The sequence below is a fragment of the Podarcis melisellensis genome (genome assembly GCF_964234715.1).
Source record: "Podarcis melisellensis genome assembly, chromosome: 16".
NCBI lineage: Eukaryota > Metazoa > Chordata > Lepidosauria > Squamata > Lacertidae > Podarcis > Podarcis melisellensis.
In genome coordinates this window covers 21,051,314-21,074,843 of record NC_138533.1, presented here as the reverse complement: position 1 = coordinate 21,074,843, position 23,530 = coordinate 21,051,314, and the positions used below count along the sequence as shown (strand labels likewise).

At 47.8% G+C, this 23,530-nt stretch overlaps 1 protein-coding gene across 2 annotated transcripts in view; it reads right to left on the bottom strand.

Annotated features, from left to right (window-relative positions):
* RBM19 (RNA binding motif protein 19) overlaps positions 1 to 23,530 on the bottom strand; it is a 101,972-nt gene that overhangs the window by 55,782 nt on the left and 22,660 nt on the right. The window contains exons 17-21 of one of the 2 annotated variants that reach the window (XM_081892280.1): positions 20,463 to 20,608; positions 20,099 to 20,159; positions 18,727 to 18,806; positions 18,193 to 18,248; positions 17,237 to 17,353 (exon numbers count right to left, since the gene is read on the bottom strand). In XM_081892280.1, coding sequence (XP_081748406.1) covers positions 17,237 to 17,353; positions 18,193 to 18,248; positions 18,727 to 18,806; positions 20,099 to 20,159; positions 20,463 to 20,608 — 460 coding nt within the window. Of the gene's footprint in view, positions 1 to 17,236; positions 17,354 to 18,192; positions 18,249 to 18,726; positions 18,807 to 20,098; positions 20,160 to 20,460; positions 20,609 to 23,530 lie in introns of those variants that run through there. The other variant, XR_014163673.1, reaches the window with a different exon arrangement.

Below are 23,530 nucleotides of genomic sequence, written 5' to 3'. Positions count from 1 at the left end.
AATAACCTGGGCCAATTTTCTCAAAATTGGAATCTGTGCTGCACTGTCTCAGCTCCCGGCCAGCCCCTGCCTGCCTGCCACCCTTATGCTTTCAGTGCCCCTTAAGGCTTAGCTTTGGAGCATACCTTCCCCAGAGTGATCCTAGGAGCCCACCCTCAGCGGCTGACTCTCCTCCTTTCACTCTGATTGGCTCCAATCAGCACGAAGGGTGAGAAGGCTTCTTCTCAGTGGCTAAGAAATGTTCCCCTTTCATGCTGATTGGGTGGCTCTGGAATGCTGGATACAGGGGACTCTGCTGCAGAAATAGTGATGTGTCTTCCACCAACACCTCCCTCCTGGCAACCTTGGACCACTATATGGGGAAGCTTTGGCCCACTGGATGTTGCTCAACAACAGGCATAGGCAAACTCGGCCCTCCAGATGTTTTGGAACACCCATCATCCCTAACTAACAGGAACAGCGGTCAAGGATGATGGGAGTTGTAGTCCCAAAACATCTGGAGGGCCGAGTTTACCTATGCCTGCTCAACAACTCCTCCCATCATCCCTGGTTGCTTGTTAGGAATGATGGGAGTTGTAGTTCAGCAACATCTGGAAGAACGGAAAGTGTCCCATGCTTGGTGAAGACAATGCTGAGATAAGACGGACCAATGCTCAGATTCAATATAAGGCAGCTTCCTAAGACTTAATAACCTGGGCCAATTTTCTCAAAATTGGAATCCATGCTGCATTGTCTCAGCTCCCAGCCAGCCCCTGCCGGCCCACCACCCTCTCCAACAGCCCACTCCCCGAATGATTACTTCTTGACAGCTTCTCAGCCGCAGCTGGAGCGGAGAATGACAGGCAGAGACAGGTACGTCTGCGTTGCTACAACTGTCACAGTAATTTAGCACTCCAGAGCGGCTCCCACGGAATAATTTAACCAAGGAGGAGGTGGGTGAATGGGTAGGGGTGGGTGCTGCTGGGTGGTGTTGCCCAAGGGATCTCAGTTGTCCTGCTAGCACAAGACTCTCTTCCCTCCGCCCCATGCCCATATCTAAGGAAAGGGGTAGATTTGGGAGGCTCCGTGCTTAATTGTGATGGCCTGGGACTCAGGCTCGGAACCAGAGGAGTCTCAGTCCGCACCGGATCCTTTGCCTCAGGTGGCATCTGAGCCAAGTCTGGGGCCTGATTCCGAAGAGCCTCAGTCTGCACACGTTCCCTTGCAACAAGCACCTGCTGGGCCGAGTCAGGGGCCTGAGCCTGCCCTGGCTCCAGATACAGGGAATACCTTGGTGCCTTCAGCTGGGTAATCACTTACAGCTGCTCCACTACCAGTTGGGTCAGGAGAAGCTGAGGCAGCTTCTGGGTCTAGTAACCCACTGACATCTCCCGAGCTGCAGAGACTAAAGTCTGAGAGAAAGAGACCTGAGTACTCGCAGGAGGAGTGCTCGCCTTCGGGCAAAACAGGGAGGTGAGTCACCGGGGGAGCAGGACCACCCGTTACCCCGACAAAGATAAAGGGCAGTCGGACCCCGCCCCAGGTTGCAGGAGCAACACTGCTGTTTGCTAGTACCTGCCTGAGACCCTGTACCTGACCTTGCCTGGTTTCCTGCCTCATGTCCTGCCTTGGCCCTGTCGGACTGACTCCTCACGGAACCCCTGGATTTAGGACCGGACCTGGACAGTGTTGCTCGGGTTACTCCCGGGCCCAGCATATTAATAACCAGAGAAATGAAGGCATTATTAAGACTACAAACAGGCAGCCAAGGCAAATCAAACCTGAACTGGGCCCTACTTCCATGACACAGGCTGGGTAGGGAGGGGGAACAGGAGAGGGCATGGCCACAGGCCCCTCCATGTCACCAACTGAACTGTCAACCGTGGCACCATCAACACAGCTGGTGGCGCCGCCTTCACCTTTGCTGTCCCCTTCATCAACCATCATCGGAGGGGGTGAGTCTCTGCCCCACCACGGGTGGGGAATTCTGGTCTTCAGGAATCGTGGGAGGGGGCTGCTGTAAGATTGATGGCTACACGTTGGCGAGGGCTCCCGAGGTGGCATGGCCAGGGCCAAGGAGGGTGTCCTGGCTGGTGGTGGCCTGTGCCATGCTGCATAAAGTGGCAAAGACATGGAAGCTGCCCGTGGATATTGAGCTGGGACCACTTAGTCCTGTAGCTGGGATGTGGGCTGGGATGCTGGGGTCTAAGATCACCCCTGCCATGACAAGGATCCAAGAGCTTTAGAGGTGGAAGTAATCTAGTCCAATGTCCTGCAATGCAATTATCATAGGCTCCTCGACTCTGGATGGGCAACTGAGGCTCATATTTAATTGAAATACTCACCCTGGAATACAGTTTGGGAGTCATCGTACTAGTTATTACAGGAGCGGTTTCTGGGGAATTTCAGCAGCGAGTAATTGTTCAGATGTAATGCAACAGGTTACTTACGCCCATCCACACCTGATTTGGTCACTGAAACTGAAGACGAGTTTTACAGAAGCCAGGTGGCCACATGTGGGTCACTATAGTGACCAAACTGCAAAAGAATGAACCTAGGAGGGAGGTGTCCTTATCAAAAATTAAATGATGCTTTCTTTTTTCTTTAAACTAAGTAGACTTTGAAGAACTTTACTTTGTATAATTCCAGAAAACGACTTTGGCTAGATTAATTATTTTAATGAGGGGAACAGGGAAAACGTGCACAGAAGATCAAATAAATGCAAATCCACTAAGGTTGTGGGGATTCTCATTAAGCATTTCCATTAAAGAAATGGCAATATCTTGGAATGTGAAATAATTCTCCAAAAGAAAAGGAAGAGGTTGCTCGCTCTCTCCTTCAGGGCTTCAAAGCCAGGAAAATGGGCACAGAAAACTGAACTGGAGCCAGAAAGATCTGGCACAACCTTAGAAGAGAAATGAAAAAATTCTCTGTCATTAGCTCATCTGCCACAGAGGCAATCGTTCTTAATGGGGTTTTCCGAGTAACATCTACTACATATTTTGGAAAGTTGTTTGCTTGCTCTGCATTTGGACAGCTCTCAAGATATCATAGCCAAATCTGCCATGGCAGTTCCTAAGATCAAGGAGCAGAGTTTCCCCCCCTAATGTTTCTATACAACTGGGTGCCATTTTAAATCAAGATGGCAGACTGAAACTTTCAAAATGCCACTGATTATGTAACAAAATCCTGGGAGAAAAGAGCAGGTTTCCGTCTATGTTGCAATACAACTGGACGCCATTTTGAACCAAGATTGCGAATCGAACCTTCAAAACTGCACTGATTCTGTGGTTTCTCAAAATTCCTAAACAGCATCAAGTACATTGACTGTAACCTTCTTAACAGATAAAATAAAAGGAACCACTTATCGAATACTACAGATGTTAGAATGATCTATCAAATTGTTAGATGACTTTTTTAAAAAATGCACTCTATATTATTCTACCGTTTTTATAATATGGTACTAAAAAGGGACCACACCTTTCCTTGTGCCTATATAGGAGCAACTGCTATTAATTTTAACTTTTCTGCAATTAACCTGCATTAATTTACAAAGCCCTGAACAACTTAGGTCTGGGGCACCGCAGGGACCATCTGTACCCTTATATCCCAGTTTGATGACTGAGATCATCTGTAGGAACATTGTTGTCCATTCCCTGAGGCTCATTTGATAGCAACAAGAAACCGAGCCTTTATTGCCATTGGCCCAATCCTGTGGAATACTCTATGTCAATAGAGATTCAGCAGGCGCCTTCCGTTTCAACTTTCAAAAGCCAGCTGAAAACTTTGCTATGGTGTCAGGCTTATTTATGCAGACAACTAAGAATACTTCTTTCCATAACAGCTGATTTCTGATCTTAAAATTTGTATGGCTTTATGCATGGCTGTTGCAAACCACCCTGATTTCTTTAAGGAATAGGTAACTGCTTGGCCACTGCGAGATAAGGGAGCTGGGGTAGATGGGCCTTTGGACTGATCGAGGAGGATTAGGCAAATCCATGCGCTCTACGTGGGGATACCTTTGAAGGTGACTCGGAAACTACAACTAATCCAAGATGCGGCAGCTAGACTGGTGACTGGGAGCGGCCACCAGGACTATATAACACCGGTCCTGAAAGACCTACATTGGCTCCCAGTATGTTTCCAAGCACAATTCAAAGTGTTGGTGCTGACCTTTAAAGCCCTAAACAGCCTCGGCCCTGGATACCTGAAGGAGCATCTCCACCCCCATCATTCAGCCTGGACCCTGAGGTCCAGCACTGAGGGCCTTCTGGTAGTTCCCTCATTGCAAGAAGTGAAGCTACAGGGAACCAGGCAGAGGACCTTCTCAGTAGTGGCGCCCGCCCTGTTAGAATGTCAGGTGTCAAGGAGATGAGTAACTATATAACTTTTAGAAGACATCTGAAGGTAGTCCTATATAGGGAAGCTTTTGAATGTTTACTGTTTTATGGTGTTTTTATATATGTTGGAAGCCTCCCACAGCGGCTGGTGCAACCCAGTCAGGTGTGTGGGATACAAATCATCATCATCATCATGACAGCTATGTTCACCTCCTGCTTTGAGGCCTTCCCACTTTTTGGTCACTGTGAGAACAGGATGCCTGGCAAGGTGGGCCATCAGCCTGATCCAGCAATAAATCTCTTCTTAGCTTCACTGTCCATGCTGGCTAGGAACACTAGGACTTGTATTCCGCCATGTTGGCTATACCTATCAGAGTCTCAACTCCGCCACCCCAAAAGCAGTGATGTGAAAAGACTATCCAGGGGCCATTAGCACACATCCTATTGTTTATTCCTTCTGTGGGCCCCAGCGCTTGGAGAAATACAAACAGCCCTAGCGGCCTTTGAAACAGTTTAAGATGGTGGTGTTGCGAGGGGCTTGTTTGGGGTGGGGAGCACCTCCTTCGCCTCCTCCCCTCCGCCATTAATCAGATTTTAATCATATTCAGCATGATGCCAGAGGTGTCTGCAGCCAATAAGAGGTGATGGCAGCCAGCTGCACTTTACTGACAGAAGCTGTCAAAACAGCCTTGCAAACAGGAGCTGGAGAAGGAGGGGGGAGAGCTCGATGATAGTGCGAAAATGAGATACAAAACAAGGGGGCATGGGGAAAGGTGTGGGGAAGTAGCTGCTCACCCCCCCCCCCCAATTTGAGTAGCTTTGGGATAAAAAGGAAATATCCAAGCAAATGTTAAAGATGCGGTATAAACACTTAATCGTCGGTGGAGGTGGACACATACAAACACAAAGGAGTACCAGGTGGAGGAAGAGTGGTGGCCGCCACAGGGAGATAGTTGAAGACATTGCATCGGTGCTCCAAACATCCCTGCAGAAGAGATCCACTCTTGTTTCCATTATGCAGGTGGGGGAATCGAAGCTTTGAGAGGTCGTGGCTTACCAAATGAGGCTGGATTCTGAGATTTGTTGTGGACAAATCCAGCCCATAAGAAGCCCAGAGCAGCCCTCCTAGATCAGACCAAAGAACTATTTAGTCCAGCATCTTGGTCTCTCACAGTGGCCAACCAGGTGCCCCAATGGGAAGCCCACAAGCAGGTGGTGAGGGTGGGGCAAAAGTTCTCTCCCACTGCTGAAGACCAGCAGCTGGTCTTCAGAAGCATACTGGCTTGGTCAGGGAAGGTAGAACACAGCCATTGTGGCTGTTGTTGCTTAGTCTTTTAGTCCTGTCCGACTCTTCATGACCCCATGGACCAGAGCACGCCAGGCACTTCTGTCTTCCACTGCCTCCCGCAGTTTGGTCAAACTCATGTTAGTAGCTTCTAGAACACTGTCCAACCATCTCATCCTCTGTCGTCCCCTTCTCCTTGTGCCCTCAATATTTCTCAATATCAGGGTCTGTTCCAGGGAGTCTTCTCTTCTCATGAGGTGGCCAAAGTATTGGAGCCTCAGCTTCAGGATATGTCCTTCCAGTGAGCACTCAGGGCTGATTTCTTTAAGAATGGATAGGTTTGATCTTCTTGCAGTCCATGGGACTCTCAAGAGACTCCTCCAGCACCAGAATTCAAAAGCATCAATACTTCGGCGATTAGCCTTCTTTATGGTCCAGCTCTCACTTCCATACATCACTACTGGGAAAACCATAGCTTTTACTATACGGACCTTTGTCAGCAAGGTGATGTCTCTGCTTTTTAAGATGCTGTCTAGGTTTGTCTTGGCTGTCATCACTACCTCTTGTGGAAGTGAGTTCCATAGTTCAACTACACAGTGTGTGACAAACTTGCTTTCGTCTATCCTGAATCTTCTAACATTCAGCTTCTTTGGGTCAAATTCAAAGCTGATCTTATTCATGTCTATCATCTACAACATCCTCCTCAATCATCCACATCTATAATCATGCATAGATTTTGAAGTTTCTTTGTCTGCCTGTCCATCTAATTCCTATGCATTCAGACAACTCATAATGGTATCGTAACAAAATTTGGCGTGATGGTTCCTGAGACTGAGGAGCAGGTTATTCTCTATGTTCGGCTACAAATTGGACGCCATTTTGAAGCAAGATGGCAGACGCGAACCTTTCAAAACTCCAATGCTTTTAAGAAAATTTGGCAGGATTGTATGCCATACCCAACAGCCTTAGAATGGAAATAGGTGTCATCGTCTCCCGAGCATTAAGAAGTAGGGCTGGGCGATATCTGGTTTTCAATATCGCAATATATCATCAGCTAAACATCATGATATACCACTGTATATTGCGATACAGTGTCTGAAATAAGGATGGAGCTATGTAGAGGCATTGTCTAGCTTTGCGGTTTCTCCCACATTGTGATTTTTGCATAGCATGCACACATCATGATTCACAATATACTGCCAGGTCAAACATTATGAAACCAATATCATGATATGGACTTGAAACCGGTTTTGGACGACACATCATGATTCACAATATATTGCCATGTCAAAAAATATGAAACAGATATCAAGATAGGAACTTCAAAACAGTTTTGGAAGATATATCGCCCAGCCCTATTAAGAAGCTATACAAATAATTATCCATGTATAAATCCCAGTGTTTTTTGGTTTCTAAGAATTCCTTAGCAATGCCAGGAAGTACTGTCAGCTAGCATATATAAAATACAAACACAGATAAGGAAAAAGATTTAATCTTCTCCTTGATATGCTTGTTTTCTTCTCCTTAATATGCTTGTTTTATTCATACAGGAAGTTTTTGTTTACATAAAGGAAAGAAGATTTTATCTCCTATCTGTAGCCAAAACATAGGACAACCCAGTAAATGCTTAGGGATGAGAACATGAATAAATGTATGCAGAAGAGGTAGGAAAATTGGACTGGTCTTTCTCTACTGTCAGGGAACTGCCATCGGAGCCAGAGGTGGAGGGAAGGCTCCAGAGGGGTGCCGGAGAGGGTCCTAGTAGGGAGAGAGGCAGCCCATCTGCTGGGGAAGGAAATCAGCGTAGCACCAATGGAGAAGGGGGGCAGAAGGGGGAATCGGCGAGGGGGCTCCAGGACTCCTCGCCGGAGACCAGTGGGGAGAGCACGGGTCCTCCGCTGCCCACACCCTCCCTGAGCAGAAGATTACCACGCAGGGAGAGTAGGAGGAGACTAGGCGTCAAAGAACTTCTTTGCTGGAAGAAATTCAAGAAACGCCCACTGACGGATTCTGCCAGCGATTGAGACAGCCACAGGTGGGAGGCTGTCCAGACAGAAAGGGTTCACCCAGGTAACCTAGCCAGGAGTGGCGACAACCTACGCACGAGCAACCCCTAGAATCATTACATCTACACCAGGGCTGGCCAATACAATAGCAGCTTCAAGTTCCCATCAGCCTGAGCCAGCATGGCCAAGAGTCAAGGGTGATGAGAGTTGCAGTCCCACAGCCAGAGAGCAGCATGCTGACTACTCATTCTTCGTACAGTCATGTAGGCATGGTTCTAGTCCTCAGGGAACCATAGGTAAAATTGCAGGCTACAAAGAGGGGAGTTTTTAAGGGGTATAAAGACCATATATAGCAGCTTATGAGGGCAGGTGTTATAGTCTCCTACAGCATTGGTTCCCAAGTGCTGGTCCACAAACCACAAGGGGTCCGTGGCACCATTCACGTAACATATCAAAAACTACCACAGAGATATCAAAATTTTGAAAAGTAGGGGGTCCATGGCTTGGCTTTTGAAAAACAGGGGGCCCACAGCACTTTAGCCCATTGGGAACCACTGTCCCACAGGGTTCCTCACTCCTCTCAGATAAATATATGGAGCTGGGTGTTACCTTGGTGTAGGAGGTTAAATGCAAATACAGTGGTACCTCTGGTTAAGTACTTAATTCGTTCCGGAGGTCTGTTCTTAACCTGAAACTGTTCTTAACCTGAAGCACCACTTTAGCTAATGGGGCCTCCCACTGCTGCCGCGCCGCCGGAGCACAATTTCTGTTCTCACCCTGAAGAAAAGTTCTTAACCTGAAGCACTATTTCTGGGTTAGCGGAATCTGTAACCTGAAGCGTATGTAAGCCGAGGTACCACTGTAAAATACAACAGCACCTAATTTCTCAAGAGGATATGCCTTCCCTGCAACCTGCCATGAAATTTTGGAGTAACCAGTTGTGTAGCTGAGAGGGGGTGGGGGGAAATTTGAAGGGAGAAGCACAACACAAGGCACCTAATCCCACCAGCTTCCCAGGTTAAAGGTACTCAGGATGGGGAAGAAGCAAAATAAATAAATAACCCCCCCCTTTTTTTTTAAAAAACAGCCAAAGCTGCTCCTTCAAGAAAGAAAAAAAGAAATAGAGAAAAAAGCTTCCATTTGGCAGGGAGGCCGTGTGCACCTTCCCCACCCAGCCCCTGCTAGGCTCCACTGGAACAGACACGATGCAGTCCTGCGTGACAGCACGAAATTAATACCATTTTGGGGAAAGCTGGCAGTGAATAATGAGAGTCTGAAATACCTTGTTTCCTCCATTCGCCTCTTTTAACCCTTGCACTGCTGCAGCTCTCTAGCAGGGCCACGGCACGAACACCGCCCCGTTTGGGAAATTTGTGGGGAGCACCGGCGACGGTCCCAGGTAGCTGTTGGGAGTTGGGAGCGAGAATGGGGGCCACTGGGAAAGATGCTCTCTACCTGTGGGTCTCTTCTCCTTCTGAAAGAAACCTACCCTCTCTTCCTTCTGTTATCTCCACTGCCTGCTCACCTGCCCACTGCCCACGGAACAACCAGCACCATCTTCCGCAGAGAAAAGACGATGAGCAAATGAACGATGTTTAGAGAAAAGGAGGGCCAAGAGGCAACGTGACAGAAGTTGATAAAATTGTGCAGTGCGGAGAGAAAGTGGACAAAGTTATTCTCCTTTTCTCTTGACACTAGAACTCCTAGACATCCAATGAAGATCAGTAATGTCCTCTGCGGATTTGTGCGATGCTCTCCAGACTGGTGACTGGGAGTGGCCACCGAGACCATATTACACCGGTCCTGAAAGACCTACCTTGGCTCCCAGTACGTTTCCGAGCACAATTCAAAGTGTTGGTGCTGACCTTTAAGGCCCTAAACGGCCTCGGTCCTGAAGGAGCGTCTCAACCCCCATCGTTCTGCCCAGACACTGAGGTCCAGCTCCGAGGGCCTTCTGGTGGTTCCCTCCCTGCGAGAAGCGAGGTTACAGGGAAGCAGGCAGAGGGCCTTCTCAGTAGTGGCGCCTTCCCTGTGGAACGCCCTCCCATCAGATGTCAAGGAAATAAGCAACTATCTGACTTTTAAAAGACATCTGAAGGCAGCCCTGTTTAGGGAAGTTTTTAATGTTTAATGATGTATTGTGTTTTTAACATTCAGTTGGGAGCCACCCACAGTGGGTGGGGTATAAATAATAAATTATTATTATGAATTATTATTATTATTATTATTATTATTATTATTATTATTATTATTATTATTATTATTATTATTCTGACTGGCAGCAGCTCCCTAGACAGGAGTTCTTCCTATCCCTAACCTAGGAAATGCCTGGAGCTCCATGGAAAGCAGAAGATTCAGGGAGGATTTAAAAAAAGGGACTTTTTCATGCAGCTCTTAGTTAAACTATGGAACTCGCTTCTGCAGGAGGCAGCGACGGCCGCCAACTTAGATGGCTTTAAAAGAGGATTGGACAAATTCATGGAGGAGAGGGGTATCAGTGGCCATGATGGCTGTGCTCTGCCTCCGTGGTCGAAAGCAGTGATGCACCTGAAAACCAGTTGCTGGAAACTGCAGGAGGGGAGAGGGCTCTTATGTCAGGTCCTGCTTGCAGGTTTCCCCATGGTTGGCCACTGTGAGAACAGGGTGTGGGTCTACATGGGCCCACTGGCCTAATCCAGAACCCTCTTCTTACTTTCTTCGACCGCCCGTCCTTCGCCTTCCCTTGCTGATTGGGAACCTGATTGCCAGCCTACCTTTGACAACATCACCTGCCTCTGATTCTTTCGACTTTGGTCTGTCCGTGCCAGAATGGGACCAGCTGGTGCCAGCTGTCTCAGAGCTTGGCTGAAGACACACACACACTCACACACCCCACATATATATATTAGGCATTTTAAGAACTCAGCCACCGTCTACCTGCATTTGCACCTAAAACTACCAGGGAGAGTTTTCAATTCTGCTGCCAGCTAGAAAAATCCTTTGCCCACTGCCATTTCGATTGCAGTCACCGCAGGAGGAGAAAAACTACTTCTGAGAAGTGTTCATTTCAGTGTGCGTGTGTTTTGCAGGAGGGAAACGAAGACACTGCTGAGTTTTGTTTAGATGCTCTTCTGGAATATATATCTTTGCTCTAAAGCCCAGAGTGAAGGAGCTGCCCGGCACAAACAACCGACAGCAAGACTCCTTGTTCTCTGGAGCGAGGCTGTTATCTGTGGGTCTGGGCTCCTCTGTGCATGGAACAAAAAAGAGAAGGGGGAAAAAACTAGCCGGCAGCCAGTGCAGTCAGACCAGGTTTGGCGTTATTTGCTCAAACTGCCTTGCCCCTGTAGCAGCCTAGCTGCTGAAGTCTGCACCAGCTGACGTTTCCAAACTGTCTTCAGAGAAAGCTCCACATATCTCACATTGCAGCAAACTAAGCCAGAGGTTAGGCTATCGCTATCCCTGTCCAGAAAGGGGTGCAGCTGGGCCACAGAGGCCACCTGAGCCTCAAGCGACAGAGATGGATCCAGCAGTAGCCCCACGTTATGGACCCGCTCCTTCAGAGGGTGTGCAACCGCATTAAGAGCAGCCCAGACACTGAGATCCAGCTCCGAGGGTCTTCTAGCGGTTCCCTCACTGCGAGAAGTGAGGCTACAGGGAACCAGGCAGTGAGGGCCTTCTCGGTAGTGGCACCCACCCTGTGGAACATCCACCCATCAGATGTCAAGGAGATACATAACTATACAAGCTTTAGAGGACAACTGAAGGCAGCTCTGTATCGGGAAGTTTTTAATGTTTAAAGTTTTACAGTGGTAGCTCAGGTTACATACGATTCAGGTTGCATACGCTTCAGGTTACAGACTCCGCTAACCCAGAAATAGTGCTTCAGGTTAAGAACTTTGCTTCAGGATGAGAACAGAAATCGTGCTCCGGCAGCGCGGCAGCAGCAGGAGGCCCCATTAGCTAAAGTGGTGCTTCAGGTTAAGAACAGTTTCAGGTGAAGAACGGACCTCTGGAACGAATTAAGTACTTAACCCGAGGTACCACTGTATTATGTTTTTATATATGTTGGAAGCCACCCAGAGTGGCAACCCAATCAGATGGGCAGGATACGAATAATAAAATTATTAATATTATTATTATGAGCAGGCTATGTTATGTCTCAGACACCCGATGAAGGGAACTGCCCACTAACAGTGCCTCAGCCTTATCTGGATTGAGCTTCACTTTAATGGCTCTCATCCAGTCCACTAACATGGCCAGTCTAGCACACCGACTTCCACACCTGCAGATGTCAACATAACCTTGAGGCTGGACTACTGCATACCCTCCAACATTCCTCCGATGAAAATAGGGACGTCCCATTACATAATGATGATTTTACTATTTATATCCCCCACATATTACTGGAAAATAGGGACACTTGGAGGGTCTGCTACTGCAATGGGCTGCCCTTGGGCCTGGTTCGGAAGCTCCAGCTGATGTAGAACGTGGTGGCCAGACAGCTGATGAGGCACATAGCTGACCCCATTGCCAAAATATTTGCACGGGCTGCCCATCTACCACCAATACAGGTTCAAGGTCTTGTGTTACTACAAAGCCTGAACAACTTAGGTCCAGGGTACCTTAGGGATTGGCTTAACCCTTACATGTAAACTTGACCACTGAGATTATTGGCAGTCCTGTGGAATACTCTGCCAACAGAGTTTCTGCTTTAGTCTTTAAACTCCTGCTGAAAGCTTTTCTATCGCCAAGCTTATATGCACGGGCAATTCAGAAAACATCTGCACGTAACAGTTACTCAATATCCAATTTTAAATGTTTACATGGTTTTTCATGGTATAGATATATACCTCTGTCGTAATCGCTTTGATATCTTTTCTGATGAACAGCGATCTTCAAGCATTTGAATAAATAAATAACAATAAACATTTCAATGTTTTAAGTAAAATAATATTGGTCTAAGCTACAGCTACCTAAACCGCCAAACACAGCTGAGCAATTATTTGTTTAAGATACTTAGATGCTGTCCAATGACAAAAGATCTCTGGGTGTACTTCAGCAGAAGTTAAGAACACAATTAGGTAACAAAAGACATAGACCATAGAATCGAAATGCAGCATGAAAGCCAGCAATCACAGACTGCATACACAGAGCTTAATAACAGTAAAAGGCAGAGGTTTTCACAAGAGTCAGAAATTTCGCAAATCCTTAAAACTCCATATAAGCAAATAAAAGCAAAATAAATTACCAGTTGATATTACCTGGAGCCATCCATGCACAAGCAAAAGAAAACCTGGTTCCCCACCCCCATACCAACAGAAACCCAGGATAATGGGAGTGAGATTCCCAGGGTCTCTGTGGCTAGGTCCCATACAAAATTCGCACATGCTCTCATCATGAAATCACATGAGATTATAGGAAGTTGCCTTATATCAAGCCAGACCATTGATCCATCTAAGTTAGCAGTGTCTACACTGATGGAAAGTGGTGCTCCAAGGTTTCATCCTCTCCCAAGTTTTCAGGTTCCCGATCAAAGGGGCGATTTCCAAGCACATTCAGCTGAACATGGGTAGCACTGTCCTGTAGGCCTACAAGCTCAATGCACAAAGTTTCAAGGGGGGAGGGTGTGGCATGCAGGAGGGTCCCTGAGAATCACATACAGCTCCATCCATTTAGAGCCCTTGCTCTAGCAGTCATCCGCATTTTAGGTCAATGGGCATAGCTGGATTTTTGAGGTCGTACCACGGGGGTGCCACCCACTCTGGTCATTTCTCTCGCCCGCTCCTGTACACACACACAAACACACACACACGGACCCCACCCCTTGAGACAGAAAAGAGAGAGAAAATGCCCACGAAATTCACTTTTGTAGGTATCTGAGCAAGAGCCTCACCCGGAAGAGTTAACCTGAGCCTTGAAAAGCACATAGAGCTGAAAGATGAAGCGAGAAAGAGCGCCATTCTTCCACCTTCCTCCTTCAACACTGCATTTTCCAAGTTTTCCTCTATTGTATTTCGAACCAATTATCTTTCCCCTCCCTTTATGTTGTCTGTATGCTGATAAATGATTTCCCTCTACCCACCACCCACCCCACGTAAAAATGCTTTGGGCTCATAATAAACCATTTAAAGCACCTGGAGACCCTCCTTTGTTCTTTAAACCAGGTCAAAGCACTTGTCAATCAAGCCGGGCATTGATAATTCTGACTGGCAGTGGCTCTCCAGAGTTTCAGGCAGAGAAGGGTCTTTTCCTGTCACCTGGTACCTGATCCTTTTCCCCTGAAGATGCCAAGAACTGAACTGGGGTCTACGTGCAGAGAAAGTGCTCTCACACTGAACTATGACCCACTCCCCCTACCTAGTGGCTTTCCTCCCTGGCTCCTAAAATAACCTCTGATCCCAAGCACATCATTTTCCTACCTCATTCATTTCTCTCCATGCTATACCTGCACTAGAATCGTGCTGCGTTCCACAGTTCTAAATGTGAGATGGGGACTGAATGAAGCTTCTGCTCCTGCCAACTTTGCTCTCTTGCCTTTGACTGTCCCTTACTCAATGGGGGAGGGAAAGGCACTCTGCACATGCTCAGAGAAGCCTTTTTTTGCACGTGGGAACCTAGTCAGACTAATGGGTGGTTAGCCAAGGGAGCAAGCAAGGAAGCAGCTCCTACCCCCAGGTTCTTCTAAAATGGGACATTGGCCAAGCTCTCTTTAACCCCTCGTTTCCCAATCCCAATGTTTCTACACACACACACACACACACACACACTCTGCAAGACTACTGCTAACTCCTGTTCACAAGCAGATATGCAAAGCAAAAAAAGGGGTGGGTATATGCCACTGTCATGCAAAAGGGAAGGACTCCACCGATGCTCCTCTCGGCTCATTGCGCCTGGGAGCCTTCTCCCCTGTTTTTCAGAGCAGGCAGAGTAGTCAAAGGGCAAAGCAGTCATCACCAGTCCTCCGGCCCTCACTTAGTTCAAAATGCAGCAGTCATTGCAAAAGAGACAGAGAAATACAGTGGTGCCCCGCAAGATGAATGCCTCGCAAGACGGAAAACCCGCTAGACGAAAGGGTTTTCCGTTTTGGAGGCGCTTCGCAAAACGAATTTCCCTATGGGCTTGCTTCGCAAGACGAAAAAGTCTTGCGAATTCCTTCGGGTTTTTTTCCCCTTCTCCCCCCTTTTCCTAAGCCATTAAGCCGCTTAACAGCTGATCGCTAAAAGCCGCTAAACCGCTAATAGCGCTAATCCGCTAAGCTGTCAATGGGCTTGCTTCGCAAGACGAAAAAAACGCTATGCGAAGAGCCTCACGGAACGAATTAATTTCGTCTTGCGAGGCACCACTGTAGTCACCCGCTAGGAAATACAAGAGCGATAGATAGATTTGACACCAGTCCTGAATTTTCCTGGGTTTCACAGGCAGGGGGCGAGGGGCGCTGGTCTTTGTATTCTGGCATGTACTCAGAAGGTCCCCGAACAAAATCAAAACCAAAACCAAACCACTGGGTAAATTCTAAGTCTTCAGCCTTTACACACTGTCAGCACAGGAACAACAACCAAAAACAAAAAAAATAAATAAAAACGCTCTGGAGGGTGAGAAAACGAGACATGCGTTTTTTGGGTCCACCGAGATGCTCTGAGCCACACTTGTGGCTTCTGAGAAAGGTACAAAGGCGAGGGGCACCCTTTTGGCTCCGAGCTGGGAAGCGAAATCCTATGTGTGCTTTGTGCTCCCTCTCCCTCTGCCATCTCGCACCCACCCCCAGCTAATTTGTAAGCTTGCAAATCCTGGTGGGGAAATGAGCGCTTCCTCCAGCTCAAACAGAAGGGGAAAAATAGCAAGGAAACGTCTCTCCAGCCATTCCCATCATCAATGCAGGGGGGAGCATCCCTGGCCCAGGCCAACAACCATTTCTAAGGATGCAGGTTAAGGCAACAGACGCCGGCTTCCGCACACACAAGAACCTTGTTTCTCCCACCTCCACCTGACCAGAGCCTTTAACCTCCCCCGGCAGCTATCATTGCCTAGCAAAGAGCCTTCCAGGGAGAGCTTGAGCTCTCCTCTCCAGCAAAGGCTAAGAGTGCCCCCTGGCGGTCCGGCAAAGGAAGAGCAGTTGGTACCCACACAACCCTTCTATTCACAGGGGTGTAAAAAGCATAGAACCATGGTGATACCAGGGTTCCCCGTTAAAGGGGTATTGGGGGGAGGCATTGGCCATACGCCGAGAGGTTGTCATTGCTCTCCCCTCCAACGGCGGCAAAACGGGGGGCGGGCTCTCTGTTGGAACACACGTTTCTCCAGAGCCAGCCCAATCCCCACGCATTCTGGATAACCCTGAAGTCTCCCAGATCCCCGGGCGGGGAACTGGGAAGGATAAACTACATCTGAAACTTAATAAAGTTGTGGGCAATTTTAATCCCATAGCATGTTGTCTTGAGCCATTATTCTGCTCGGGGGTCGCCTGGGGTTGGGGGGACTCCGTCTGTCCACGCAATGACTGCTCCCCACATCAAATGGGGGCACCTTTTGTGCAGTCCTGTGTGGCCCCCCCAGATCCCAGTGTGGCTCCTGGTAGTTTGGGCTGGCTTCATCCTCCCCAGGCTGGATACCTGGAGGTCTCCACCTACCCCAGCCATTTGCCCAATCCTGCCTGGGGAGGCGTTGCCAGGGGATTGGCCAGGTAAGGGGTCAGGCTTGTTAAGAGTAGGGAGGGGCCCTCCAAAGGTCATCCAGTCAAACCCCCCTTGCAGTGCAGGAATCACAACCTGCGGCAGCTGCTGCGCACAGGGACTGGTGGGGCAGGAGGCAGGGAGGTGGACCCAGAAGCAATGGCAGATGGCAGAGCTAGCTAATGCTAGCTTTGGCTCCATCCTCCTCCCTGCTCAGTTCCAGAAGGGCATAATTGAGGGGAGGAAAATGCCCCAAATTAGGCCAATGGGTCCATCTCTCTCAATATTGTTGACACTGATCGGCAGCAGCACCCAAGGACATCTGATGGGTGGAAGGGAGAGGGGGGTCTCTATTTTCCAACCCAACAATGGGGTCTCTTCCAGACTGTTGTAAGGGAGAGACAGAAAACCAGAGGGTGCAGAGGTGGAACGGCGTATCATTGAAGAGATCGTGGCAGGTAGGAACCCTGAACGAGAGTATACAATTCCATAACAGGCAGTGGTAGATCACACCCACCCCAACACCCTGTTAAAGGCAACCCCCCTCTTTGTTTTCAGCCAGTTCAACTTGGCTAATGAAAGCCACAGCTTGTGCCCTTTGCTAGTCCAGGGAGACGCAAAAGCCAGTGAAATAACACAGGCAGAAGTCCGGAGAAAGGAAAGATGATCGTGATAGCACTGTACTGAGCCAACTGAACAAGAACAGCATATAACTTGAGGGGGAAATACTCCAGGCCTTGTCCATAGCAGGAATACATTCAATGAAATGTATAAAGACAAAACTCCCTCAGAACTACACAGCCAATCAGAGCACACTATGTGAGGATCATGCCGCAGTGATTGGTCACTAAGCAACACCTGCACTTGCCCCGCTCTGGGCTAGGTGACTTGAACTTGAACAGAATCAACAAATCCCTACTGTTGCACTTCTAAGACACGGGACATTGAATGTGGCTACAAGAAATACCTCCTTACCTGAAAAGCTCTCTGATTTCTTTCACGGTTGCCTGGAAGGGGATATTACGCACTAAGATCTTTGAGCTCTTTTGCTTCTTGCCGGTTTGCTTCTTCCGGGCTGAGACCGCAGCTGATCTGGTGGATCAAAAGAGACAGGGGTGAGCTCTTGACATCTGATGGGAGGACATTCCACATGGAGGGTGCCACTACTGAGAAGGCCCTCTGCCTGGTTCCCTGTAACCTCACTTCTCACAGGGAGGGAACCGCCAGAAGGCCCTCGGAGCTGGACCTCAGTGTCCAGGCTGAACAATGGGGTTGCTCCTTCAGGTATACTGGGCCGAGGCCATTTAGGGCTTTAAAGGTCAGCACCAACACTTTGAATTGTGCTCAGAAATGTCCTGGGAGCCAATGTAGGTCTTTCAGGACTGGTATTACATGGTCTTGGTGGCCACTCCCAGTCACCAATCTAGCTGCTGCATTCTGGATTAGTTGTAGTTTCCAAGTCACCTTCAAAGTTAGCCCCACGTACAGAGTATTGCAGTAGTCCAAGCGGGAAATAGCTAGAGCATGCACCATACTGGTGAGTTCAGCACTAGCTGAAAAAACAACATAAAAGGCCTGCAAAACCTGGAAAAAAACCATGCTGTTTGGTGGGGTTTTATCTCATATACAACAAATGCACACACAGACAGGACTCCCTCTCCATAGTGCAACATGAAATTAAGTCTCTCCCGGATACACTGCACTGCTGGGGGGGTTTTTTGCACCTCTATTAGGTTTATTGTATTGATTTGTTCAATTTACTTCAATAAAATTGGGTTGGTTTGTTTTTGTTTTTAAAGCAGGAGCTTTAGTTTGGCCAAGGCTAGGAGCAGGTTTCGATTCCTGCACTTCAGGGGGTTGGTCTGGATGACCCCTGGGGTCCCCTTTCCAACTGTACAATTCTAGGTTCAACTCCCAAGTCAGGAACTTACTTGACAGCTCTTTCGGAGATCTTCACTTCCAGCTGATGACCATCCACGGAGCAACCCTGTAAGAAAGCAAAGACTGCTAAGGGGGAATGCAAGAGACCTCCAAGTATAAGACACCCAAAGCTGCCTTATATCTAGAAACAGACCACTGGTCCATCTGGTTGAGTTTTGTCTACACTGACTGGCAGTGGCCCTTCAGGGTTTCAAGGCAAGGGCCCTATCTTGAGAGGCCAGGGATTGAACCTGGGACTTTCTGCACGCAAGGCAGATGATCAACCACTGCACTATGGCCCTTCCCCAACTTAGGAAGCGGACTTACGCCAGGTCAGACCATTTGTCCATCTATTCCAGTACTGCCTACTCTGACTGGCAGCAGCTCTCTCAGGCAGAGAACAGTCCTTTCTTCCTGCCTGGTCCCTTGTAAACTGGAGGGGCCAAGAATTGAACTCAGGACCTTCAGCACATCAAGCACGCACTCTTAACAAGCTACAGTCCCCACTCTCTGCATGTGGAACAGAAGAGGCGTTCGGCCATTACCTGTAGCTGTTTGAGGGCTTTCTGAGCATGCTCTGGTTTCTTGTATTCCACAAATCCAAACCCCATGGAAAGGAGCGCTCCTGGAAAATAAGTGCAAAAAGTGTTGGGGGCACTGGAGGGGAGAGAAAACATTACCTACCAGTTTTAGAGGGACAGAAATATCGGAAGCTGTCTAGGCGAGAGACCACAGTGACATGATGACTGGTGTTTGCTGATAGGGCAGAAAGCAGGGAGGCCAACAGTAGGTGGCGCCAAAGGCTACGGCAGGCTAAGCCAATTAATTCTTGGTTTGTTCCCATCCTTCTGCTTGCTCAGTTCCACAACAGCAAAACAGAGAGTAGGAAGATGACAGCAGGGTCCATCCCATGGGCTGGTTTTTACGTAAAAAGGCAGGCAGGTGGGGCAGTGCCCCACTCGCTCCAACAGACCAGCCTCCGCTGCACTGGCCCAACGAGCTGAAACTTTGCTGGTGGTTCTGCCACTGGGGTCGGGTGGGGTTGGCATTGAGCCATGACAGGGTCTCCCCCTTTGTGCAATGCCCTCCCTGGCGAGGTGCATCTATCTCCCTCACTGTTGACTCTCAGGAAGACTCTCAAAAACATCCCTGTTTACCGAGGCATTTGACAGCTAAAATATCTTGTTCCTGGCAACCCTGTGAACTGGTGTCTTTATAATGCTTTTAACCATTTCTAGATTTTTAATTTTACCTTTCATTCTTGGTTTGTTTGCTGCCCTGGGTTCCTTCAGTATGAAGAGCCATGTACACACTGAAATGCTAATAATAAGCATCATCATTGTTTATATTTTTATACAGTCGTACTTCAGAAGTAGAACTCCTTCTGAGTCAAACATTTTGGCTTCCGAACGCCGCAAACCCAGAAGTGAGTGTTCCGGTTTGTGAACGTTTTTTGGAACCCAAATGTCCGACGTGGCTTCCGATTGGCTGCAGGAACTTCCTGCAACCAACTGAAAGCCGTGCCTTGGTTTCCGAACATTTTGGAAGTCGAACAGACTTCCGGAACGGATTCCGTTTGACTTCCAAGGTATGGCTGCATTGTTGTGTTATGTTTTTATATTGATGCAAACTGCTGTAATAAGATTCTTAAGACACAATGATATTTTATTTATAATTTTTTTGGGGGGAATACATAAGTTGGTGCTTTTTGTGGCAGTACTTGATGGTACCAAGTAATGTTGACTCTTTTTCTGCTGCTCATGGCATCCATACTGCTATAGTAACCCTTTGACCAAGATATGAGTTCCAGCACCTGTTATTTTCACCAAAAAAGGGAGGTGGAATGCACCCTAGAGCAGTTTTTGCCAACCTGGACTACAGGTGCCAAGGGCTAATTAATTGGACAAGAGGACGTACCAGCTTTATCTTTCTTCTTTGAGATGGCGCAACTCTTCACGGCTCCCACCTTGGAAAAAACCTGGAAAGGAAAAAGTTGTGCACTTCTTAGTTTAACCCCAGAGGAGGGGAAAAATAAAAACAATTTGCAAACCACCCAGAAACAAATGCTAAACTTGCACCACATTCCAGTATATTTCTGGAAGCGGCTTTTACTTCACGTAAAAAAAAATAGCTCAGATATAACGCAGGCAGCTAACAGTTAGGAAAACTGCAGACGAACAGAACAGACTTCTGTTGTGAATGCAAAATAAAAGTTGAAGTTCCTGCCTTTGGTCAGAGGCCTGGGGAATAAACACAATGCACTCAGGCATTAGATACACACCTCTTGTAGAGTCTCCTCTTTGGTGACAAAGTTGAGGTTCTTTATGAAGAGCGTGCACCCAGGAATGCTTTCCTCCTCTTCTTCCTCTTCCTCCTCTATTTCGGCTTCCACTGGCTGCGGCTGAGCTCCTTGGCTTCCACAATCACCTGCAAAATATCAGGCAGGATCACAGCCATCGCCACCTAGCAGCCAGTTACTCAGATTTAGTTTGGATTCCCACCCCTCCTAAAAAGAAGGGACATTATAACAAGCTTGCAACCTGGTGGTTAGCAAGCATTGCAGTTTACCCACTTTTTCAGGGACTCAAAACAGGCAGGTGGCACAACTGAACATTGACACTCCTGAATGTTAAAGAGGATTCCAGACAGGCAAAAGAAAGTACTTCCTTCGCACGCCATAATTGCGGAATTTGTTCCCATGTGATGTTGTGACAGCAACCAGCTTGGATGGCTTTGAAAGAGAATCAGACACATTTGTGGAGGGTAAGACTAGACAGGGTGCTACCAGACAGGGGTGGGCAGTGTTCTGCCTCCACTGTCAGAGGAAGCATTTATTTCTTTTAGAGGAAGAATTTTTTTTTAAAAAATTATCAGTTGTTGTTTTTAAAACTATCTAAAACCTGGAAAAAAATTAAAATCAAGGATAAGTGAATGAAAACACATGCAACTACATGTCTGGATAGGTTCATCTACACAAAAACATTTTAAGCGGGTGCAAAAAAAAGAGCACAGGGAAGGCGCTGGCCTGATTTCAAGAGGCAGGGAGTTCCAAAGTGTAGGTGAAATACTGATTTCTTACAAATGTGGAATGGGTGTCATGTTGCACCTGGTACAGACAGAAGAGATCCCAAAGGTAAACTGCCCCCAAGCTGTTAAGGGCTTTATATACAGTGGTACCTCAGGTTACATACGCTTCAGGTTACATACTCCGCTAACCCAGAAATATTACCCCGGGTTAAGAACTTTGCTTCAGGATAAGAACAAAAATCGTGCTCCGGCAGCACAGCGGCAGGAGGCCCCATTAGTTAAAGTGGTGCTTCAAGTTAAGAACAGTTTCAGGTTAAGTACGGACCTCCAGAACGAATTAAGTACTTAACCCGAGGTACCACTGTACTAACCTCCAGATATTTCTGAACTACACTTCCCAGCATCTTTGACCACTGGACTATGCTGGCCGGAGACAACGTCTGAGGCTGAAGAAGCCCGCTCTACACACTTCTGACCTGACGCATCCAGGCTGAACATTTGCGGAGCGCTTCTCTCTGTGTTTAGCCCCAAACCGGGGAACCTCAGACCCAGCCCCCCCCCCAAGATGCGAGATATTTAAAAACATAGTCAAACCAACGATTCATGTCTTGCTAGATAGGCACACGGTAGGAGCTGACACTCACGGAGTTTTCCTGCAAATTTGCTAGAGAGAGACTTTGTGAAAGACACTCCCACTGTGGCCTGACAGTGGGAGGGCATAGCTATATGTAGTTTCCTACCTGCCTGGGCACAATCTCTTTCTCGTCTCTTTCTACCAAGCCAGAAACATGAAAACATCTGCATTGGAGCTCAGCCTCCATCTCAAACAAGACTAAAGCAGGTTTTTGTAAATGAATTGCCATTTTTAGGCTAACTGAACAAAGCGGTTCTTCAACAAATATTCTGAGTCAGTAAATGTTATTTTCACCTTTTACAAGACTGTTTATGTCAATATTGTTTTGTGGGGAAGAAAGGGGGGGGGAGAATACCAGGAGAATCCAGTCTGCCTTAAGGCATCCTGGATTATTTAAAACTAAAAGGCTAAAACTAGCCTATCTAAGCTTCCTTTTAAGCTGCAAAAGGGATGCCACTCTGCTGAACTCACAAACGTGAGGAAGGAAGGATAATATCTAATAAATATATCCTCTCCTAGAATCTATTCAAATGCCAAGAGGAAATTTGTCCCTGAACTTTGATAATGCTTGAAGGATGAAGGGTATGCAGCTATAGAAACAAGCCTACTGCACAAACGAGGGGGTGGGGTTTCATTCGTTGCTCCACCCACTTTTGACTCTCACCCTGCCCACTGCAGGAATGTGGCCCCCAGGAGGTCTCCCCGAAGGAAATGCGGCCCTCAGTCTGGAAAAAAAGAGTCCCCCTCCCCTTTATTTAAAGCCAGGCAAAAATTCCTATTACAGGCCTTTTCTAAATGGGGGGGAACGACCCTAGAGAGGCAGCGAATTAGCAAACACAGACATTCACTTTGTTGATTCTCTGGAAAAGAAACCAGATTAGAGCCATGGGGAATGAAGACACCCCCCCTTTCCCCCCGATCTACCGTTTCCACAATAATAATAAAACGAAGTCAGCCTCACGGAGCTCTTTTGTACTCAGACGGAGGAATTTACTGCCACTTTCCCCTGGGTGCCAGAGGCTGGCAGCAGAGACCCTTATCGGCCGCGAGCAGATTTCTGAGGGCCGCGGCGCTAAAAGCCCTTTATCTAGAGGTGAGGGTCCTGGCTATGGGAAAAGGGGAATTTGCTTGCTGGGGCTGGCGTGCAGAAAGGACGTATGGCTTTGCCTCCGTGCCTCCCTTCTCCTTTGGGAACGAGTACATACAAGCAGGAGATGGTGGGTTTTTTTAAAAAAATGTTTTTAAAATTAGTGGGGGGGAGCAAAAAGCAAGTTGATAAATGAAAACAGAGGAGGGTCGTGTTGCCGAAATCAGGGCATCTGCAGCAGAGCTGGGAATTAAAAACATAAGAAGAGATTCCTGCTGGATCAAGCCAGTAGCCCAACTGGTCCAGCATCCTGTTCCTGGACCTGTGGGAAAACCTGCAAGCAGGATTCAAGAACAAGAGAAGACTCCTGTGGCTTCTAGCAACTTTTATTCAGAATCATTGCTGCCTCGTGGAGACAGAGCTTCGCCATCATGGCTAGCAGTCCTCTCCTCCACAAATTTGTCTAATCCTCTTTCTCAAGCCATCCGAGCTGGCACATCCTGTGGCAGGGAGTTAATTATGTGCTGCATGAAGAAGTACTTTTAACACACCAACAGGGCCTGCCAACCACAGATTTGCTCCTCCTTCTGCCCTCTCTGGC